The 7,829-nt window shown below is 47.0% G+C and overlaps 1 protein-coding gene across 1 annotated transcript; it reads left to right on the top strand.

Annotated features, from left to right (window-relative positions):
• Nucleotides 1-4,380: 4,380 nt before the first annotated feature.
• Nucleotides 4,381-5,963, top strand: LOC147856078 (uncharacterized). Its single transcript, XM_087329519.1, has one exon. It carries the CDS (start codon nt 4,623-4,625, stop codon nt 5,826-5,828), a length of 1,206 nt encoding a protein of 401 aa, XP_087185645.1. The 5' UTR covers nt 4,381-4,622; the 3' UTR covers nt 5,829-5,963.
• Nucleotides 5,964-7,829: the final 1,866 nt, after the last annotated feature.

The raw sequence follows: 7,829 nt of genomic DNA, 5'->3' as shown, positions 1-7,829 counted from the left end.
CGATTCACGCATCTCGGGTGCTTCATAGAAGAGGAAGGCAAGATAATCGCGCGAGGGCGCCGTGAAGGGAGGATGTTTATCCTAGAGACCAACGACGTAGGCACCGCTATGTTCGCGAAAGGACAAAATGTCGAATCAAATATCGACTTGTCGCACAAGCGGTTCAGCCATGTCAACTTCCCAAAGCTTTGAGAAATGCAGACGAAGAACATTGTTTTCGGCTTGCCGAAATTCAGTGGCCAAAAGGGCCAAGTCTGCAAAGCTTGCAAGTTGGGAAAGCATCACCGACTTCCATTCCCCAATGAGCGTAACCGGAGTCGAAATACACTCGATGTGATCCATTCGGATGTATGGGGACCATCACAGAATGTGAGTCTCGGTGGAAGCCGATATTTTGTGACTTTCATCGATGACTTCTCTCGGCACACTTGGGCATGCTTGACTACGAAAAAGAGTGAAGTCTTCACATGTTTGTTGAAGGTAAAAAGCCTTGCGGAAAGGGAAACTGGGTGTAAGATCAAGTGCCTACGGTCCGATGGCGGGAAGGAGTACTTCTCCAACCAATTCACGAGTTATCTACAGAAGGAGGGAATTCGACACGAATTCTCGTGTAGATACACGCCATAGTAGAACGGCATGGCCGAGCAGAAGAATCGGACAATCGAAGAGGTGGCAAGGGCGATGCTTGAAGAGAAGCATCTACCAAAGTTCTATTGGGTTGAAGCCGTAAGGACGGTTGTTTACTTGCAAAATCGGACTTCTGCCAATGGAGGAGTGTCGCCACATGAGTTGTACTTCGGCAAGAAGTTGAACTTAGCACACTTAAGAGTTTCCGGTAGCATCGCGTATGTGCATGTGCCGAAGGAGAAATGGAGGAAGTTGGATGCCAAAGCCGAGAAGTGTATCTTGGTTGGCTACTCGGACGAACAAAAGGGTTATAAGTGCTATAACCCCCGAACCAAACAAGATCGCGTAAGTCTAGATTTTGTGTTTGACGAGTCCGCTTCGTGGTACTTGTCTTTGCCCCTAGTACCCAATGACTCCACTCCGAATTCTGAAGAAGAGGTCAGTGAGGCTGAGATGCCTTCATGCAATAAGGAAATCGGAGCTCTGGGAGGGAGTCTGATCTCATTTTGGCTAAGTGGGTCGAGTGAGGGGTTGTGAGGGGTTGAGCCGAGATGGTCAACCGTGTGAACAGTCGGCGAGTAGTTCCGTCTTGTCCCCACGTAAGGAACCAAGGAGACGGTTTATGTGTAGAGAGAAGGGGAAGAAGAAGATGTCGGAGTACGAGTTCGGCAGTGCCAAATCAGAACGGAGCGAATTTGACTTCGGGCCAATCGAAAAGGAAACTCCACGGAAGAGGCTGATGTCGACCGAGAGGGCCGCAAAATTGGCTAATCACGAATTACGCCGATCTACCCGCCTAAAGAACCCTGTAAAGAGATACACGTATAATAAATACATGGCACACCATTATGCGTACATGATGTGAGTGGTGGAAGTGCGTGAACCGGAGAGATACGAAGACGTGGCGAAAGACGCAAACTGGCGTTGCCACGATGGAGGAAGAGATGTGCACATTATCGGACAACGAGACTTGGGACCTGGTCGACGCACCGAAGGGTGTGAAGCCGATCGGATGTAGATGGGTATATAAGGTCAAGTATAACACCGACGACTCTATCAACTGCTACAAGGCCCGATTAGTGGTGAAAGGCTATGCGGAGAAGCATGGCGTGGATTACAACGAGACCTTTGTGCCAGTCACGACGATGACGATTGTGCGTGTTCTGCTAGCCGTAGCAGTGGCGAAGGGGTGGTATCTACATCAATATGGATGTGAAGAATGTGTTCCTGCAAGGTGACCTTGAGGAGCAGGTGTACATGGTACAACCCCCCGGATTCTTATCCGAATAGAACACTTCGGCAATGTGCCAATTGAAGAAATCGTTATACGGACTTAAGCAAGATCTGCGAGCTTGGAATGCAAAGATTACGCAACGGTTGCGTGCGATGGGGTTTGCGCCATCGAAGATGGACTCTTCATTGTTCGTTCGGCAAGGTCAACATGGACTGGTTTGTCTTTTACTTTATGTTGATGATTTAGTCATCGCTGGTGACCTGGATGAAATTCGCCGCGTAAAGTCTCAGCTTGCGACATCATTTGACATGAAGGACCTTGGAGACCTTCATTACTTCCTTGGGATCGAAGTGATCCGCAACCCCGAAGGCATATTGATCAGCCAACGTCATTACGTGTTGAATATGCTCTTCAACTTCGGGATGGTAGATTGTACGCCCATCTCGACCCCTCGGGATAGAAACGTCAAGCTTCGCCGAGATTCGGGAAAGGCATGCGACCCGACACGGTTCCGACAGATTGTCCGAAGCCTAATCTATTTAACGATCACTCGGCCGGATCTCAACCACCCAATCGGCCTGATCATTCAATTTATGTCACAACCCACGACTGAACACTTTTCAGTACGCGCAAAGGATACTGCGATATGTCAACAATACTAAAGACATGGCGTTGTTGTATCGGGCACTAAAGATATCTGGATAGGCATTCTCAATGGGACGTCCGACGATCGCGTGGAGCAGTAAAAAGTAGCCAATAGTAGCAATGTCGAGCACGGAAGTCGAATATCGAGGGGCGGTTGTCGCTACATGTGAAGTCATTTGGCTAAACGGTTATTACGAGATCTGCATGTGGAGGTGTTCGCTCCGACGACGATATATTGCGACAACCTTAGCAACATCCAACTTGTGAAAAACCCCATATTTCACGCTCGGACCAAGCACATTAAGGTGCATCACCATTTTGTCTGTGAGCGTGTCCTCTCCGGTGAAGTCAAACTAGCATATGTTCCGACAGGTCGGCAAATTGCCGACGTATTCACCAAACCACTTGGTCTCGACAAGTTGCGGCAATTCTCGGATGTGCTTGGGTTGTGCCACCTCGACACGCCGAACTTGAGGGGGAGACAAGAACAGGAGCGTGAGCTTGAAAGGAGCGGAACTGATCAACGCGACGGAACTGATCACCGCGATGCCGAGTCGGATGAAGAATTCGATTTTGGGTCAGCTGAAGAAGCCGAAGATGAGTACAAGGGTCGTAACTGCATGGAAGAGCCGAAGACAGCTGAAAAAGGGGGCAATAAGGCCAAGACCAAGACATGATCTCACATTGTGAAAGGCGTAAAGACTGAAGACGAATTGGAGACAACGAATTCGTACGTAAGCGGAAATGAATCAGAAGTGACTGATTCAATCGAAATGTTCGATTTGGACATGCCGAATCAATTGAGGGCCTAGTGGAGGAAAGGGTAGCGAAAGAAGCGCCAACACCACGACAGCAAGGGAGTTGAGAAGGGCCACACAAGCACACAAGCACACAAGCCGACCGGAAGGGTCGAGGCGCGTGGAATCGAACGGGTCGAGGAGCGTGTGCGAGGCGTAAAGCCAAGAGAAGCCGGAGTGAAGACCCGGAAGAGCAAGCGAAACCTCAAGTTGAGCTTGAGGGGGAGTGTTGAGATACAATCTCAACATTGGGTTCGTAAATGGGTGCGTAACCCAGTGCGTAGACTGGGTGCGTAAAACCGTACGCGCAAAGGCCGTAACGGTGCGTAAGCCAAGAGGCCGTTAGAGTGTTATTCCTCGTAAGGAATAATTTTGGGAGTTAGTGTAGGAGGCTCATTAATGAGCATTGAAGTATGTGTCAGTACTCTGACAGTACTTCTGTCTGTCCATAAGGACTTGTATAAAAAGCGCCGATTGAGCGCATCTTGTATGAGAGTTATTTTTTAATGTAAGTTTTTTGTGTGTTTTGCTCTCTCTCTCTCTCTCTCTCATTCTCTGTCTCTCCTGCATACGTTGTGTCATGTTCAAAGCTTTCCATTAAACCTTCTCTTCGTCATCTGTGTTACACGGTTGTGTCTATTATGCTTCCACACACGCTATTCTTTTACAATTGTTAGGAGAAATGCGAAGATTCCCCCCTAAATAAGGTTTCGCTTCACCTAGATTTAACATTGACGACCTCAAGTGATGAGGCAAATCCAGTGCAAAGAAAATTCTATCTTGGTTAGAGTTCTATGGTGCAACCTTGTGGTCATGTATAGATTGAAATGCCTAGCTAATCTCAATGCATAGGAAGAAGTGGGATAGATTATGGTAATAAACAACAAAGTGAGCAAACATCATGTTCTTCATTACATATTAGATCTCTTACTACTACTAGACTCCATGGACATATAAACATATACATATAGCTATCTATATAATACATATCTATATCTATATCTCTATATATATATTGTAAGTACTAGTAGTAACGAAAGGCGCACTACGCAAATAATAATAATAATCATATATTGAGAATCAATGGAGCGCTCTCTCTCTCTCTCTCTCTCTCTCTGTCTCTCTGCTTCTCCTTCACCTTTTCTGATTGATTGAATAAGCACTAAGATCTCAGTAGTGTAGTTACTGTGCTGGGTGTTTGTGTCGATCTCAAACCTCTCTCTCTCTCTCTGAGGTTTGAAGTTCCATAGCTGGATGCAGATTCTGCTTGCAGAAACCCACTCAGGAACCCCGCCCAATTCTACTACCAACCACATATTATGGCTGCCAAAGCTAGCAGTAATCATACTTCTGCTCTGGTGTTGGCGGAAATGGTGGCTCCATCGCCGCCACCGGACACCCCTGCAGCAGCAGCAGCAGCAGCGGCTGCTCCTTATCCCTCCTCCATTCCATTGTACTACCCAGATGAGAGCAACAACAACAGCAGCAGCAGTAGCAGATCGAGCACGAATCCAGTTTACTATGCGGCCGCCCAATTCAGCCCATCCATGATCATCATCTTCCTGGTCCTACTGGTCGCCTTCTTCTTCATGGGCTTCTTTGCTGTCTACATCCGCCGATGTAGTAGTAATGCTGCGGCTTCCGGCAGAAATAGGGCAGGGCGTTCGTACGGAACGGAGGAGGAGGAGGAGGAGGAGGCGGGCTTTTATGATGATTCGTGGAGCTGGGGCGGAGGCGGCGTGATCCTGCGCCGCCTGGCTCGGCGGCCGGCGGCGGACATGGAAGAAGTGGCGGCCAGCCATGGTGTTGGTGGTGGTGGTGGTGGTGGTGGTGGTGGGGTAGACCCCGCAGTGGTGGAGACCTACCCTCTCGTCACCTTCGCGTCTGTGAGGAGGAAAGGCTGCAATGAGTGCGTGGTGTGCCTGTCGGACTTCGAGGAGAAGAAGGAGGGAGGCGAGGGCGACGTCATGCTCCTCCTCCGGCAGCTCCCCAAGTGCAAGCATTTCTTCCACCCCGACTGCATCGCGCAGTGGCTGGAACGCCACACCACCTGCCCCATCTGCCGCCGCTCTCTGCTCAAGCAAGCCTCTGGCAAGTGGGCGCTCATACAGTCCTTGGGGGGTTCATGGGGCGGCGGAGGCGGTTCCAGCCGGGGTGGGGGATCCAACAGATCGTGGGGCAGGCAATACAGTCAACATCGTGGGAGTCATCATGAGAATTTAGAGGAGGGTAGTGGTGAAGGGGCAAGAGCTCGAGACGTGGAGGCGGCGGCGGCGGCGAGCCAGGTAGAGGATGATCAACAAGTGGAGGTTGAGGAGGAGGAGCGGCGGCGGCGGCAGTGGGGGGCAGTTGAACCGGGGGCAGGGACTGAGATGGCGAATGCAGGTGAAGAGCATGGGAGGAGTATGAGGAGATCATACTCCATGGAGGTTCTTGGGTTGAGGATTGGAGAGGAGGCTGAGGCGGCTGCTGCTGCTGTTAACGAACAGAAACTGCTTGACAGGTCTTTCTCCACCAATTCATAGTCATGATGGAATGGAATGGATGGATTGATCCTCCGCCACCGCCATTATATGAGGATGATATATATATATATATAGGATTATGTATGTAAGAAGAAGGAAATAGCGCCGCCCGCCCCGCCGCGCCGCGCCGCCATTCCGTTCCGCAACTGCGATGGGCGGCGCTCGCCATTTTCCTGACGTAAGGGAGCATTAGCTTTTTTTTTTTTTTTGGGAGGGGGGGGTGGTTTGTTTTGTCGTTTTGTGGGAAGGCGCACGTGTGGACCAGCAAATGGAACGTGCCGCTCGTTCGTGTGTGTGAGGGGGATGAGTTGGCGTTGTCGCCATTTGGGGGACTATTTTGCCATCACTAGAAGAAGAAGAAGAAGTTAACATCCATCCATTCATTAAGAGATTTAGATTATATATATATATATATATATATATGAATGAATGTATGTCTCTGAATATGTAGTGTATATGCATCTGCTCTTCTTCCTCCTTCAAACCGCTTCCCTTAGTATGTACTTACTTTGCTTTTTCTTATTATCATCACTTAGATCTCAATACGTTTCCAATGACATCTCTCTCTCTCTCTCTCTCTCTCTCTCTCTCTCTCTCTCTCTTTTTCTTCTCTCTCTCTCTCTCTCTCTCTCTCTGTCTCTTCTCTCTCTCTCTCCCTCTCTCTCTCTCTCACACACATATACACATAAAGCCATCCATCCCTTTCAACATCTTTTCCTAATTCCTCGAGATCGATATAAAGCCATCATCGTATCATCATCACCATCATCATCATCTAAGAAAAGTAGTGCACTCTTTCGGTTCACATGACACAATATTCTGCTTTAATACGAATATGCTCGCTCACAATCGTTGCGTGCCGCGTTGTTGTTTCTCCCGAGGTTAATCGAGAATATTGTTTCAAAATCGATCAATCAATCACTCTAACCCTCAATATGGATTCGCATAATCGTTCACACAAGATAAAGTTCTTCGTTTTGTTCTATAATAAACCACTAAGCTTAGCTTTCATCTCTCTCTCTCTCTCTCTCTCTCTCTCTCTCTCTCTCTCTCTCTTATCATGTCCCATTCAAATCGTCTTCAATAAGATTTATTGAAATTTGAATACATGTTTGAGGTTCAAAAAAATCCCTCACATCGACTTCCTAAAACAATAACAAATCCACACGAAATATAAAACAAATTTTTGTGTTATGGTGGGATGTAAGTTGATATGGAAAAATGGTTCGGAAGATAGGATACAACACATACAACACGCACATCCATAGATTTTTGGACAAAAAAGAAAAAAGAAAAAAGATTTGTGTGCCTTTTTTCCATGTTAATGTATTAGGAGATATGAAAAATGTGGAGGCTCACACATCACACATTATACTCCATATGTTGCATTAAACTACAAAACCTTATTGTCAAGAACAGTACTAAGATAGAGAAGTACTATCAGGAACAGTACTAAGACAGAGAAGGAATTAGTACTAAAAGATGAGGATTAGTACTAATGGAGGTGTAGAACTCTCGAGAGAAAGAAAGAGTGAGAGAGAGAGAGATCGAGAGCGAGAGAGAGAGAGAATGATGATAACTAAAGATATATATTATGTTAAGAGAATATACAATAGTAGCTAGGAGGCTTAAGATTGGCGTTAAACCGATTTAGTTCGAAATAATGCCTTGTGCCTCCTTTTATAGTGTTCTTAGGAGTACTCCTGAAGTTTCTAGAATGTTCCAAAGAAATCTAGAATATACATCAATTTTCTATAGTAAAACTTAACTGAAAATAATATTCTTCATATTACAACATATAGTCTAATGGTCAAGAGCTCGACCCATGTAATATAAGGTCATGGGTTTGAGTCTTGCCATAACAAGACACTATCTTTCTTTTAAAACAACGAGTGTCACGAGTCGTTTTGGATTGAGGACCCGGTTTCTCTGGATATTGACGATGGAAGTCTTCAAGAAGAGCACGAGCATTGGTCACATTCTCTATTGGTTCCCAAGTAC

The sequence above is a fragment of the Azolla caroliniana genome, unplaced genomic scaffold, assembly GCF_043228905.1.
Source record: "Azolla caroliniana isolate FFs.n. ecotype wild unplaced genomic scaffold, voAzoCaro1.0.p SCAF_13, whole genome shotgun sequence".
Taxonomy (NCBI): domain Eukaryota; kingdom Viridiplantae; phylum Streptophyta; class Polypodiopsida; order Salviniales; family Salviniaceae; genus Azolla; species Azolla caroliniana.
Note: the sequence above shows the minus strand (reverse complement) of the source record. Positions and strands in the feature narration are given on the sequence as shown.

Excerpts from the sequence above, each read along its gene's own strand:
- LOC147856078 (XM_087329519.1), top strand. The coding sequence starts at position 4,623 with ATGGCTGCCAAAGCTAGCAGTAATCATACTTCTGCTCTGGTGTTGGCG.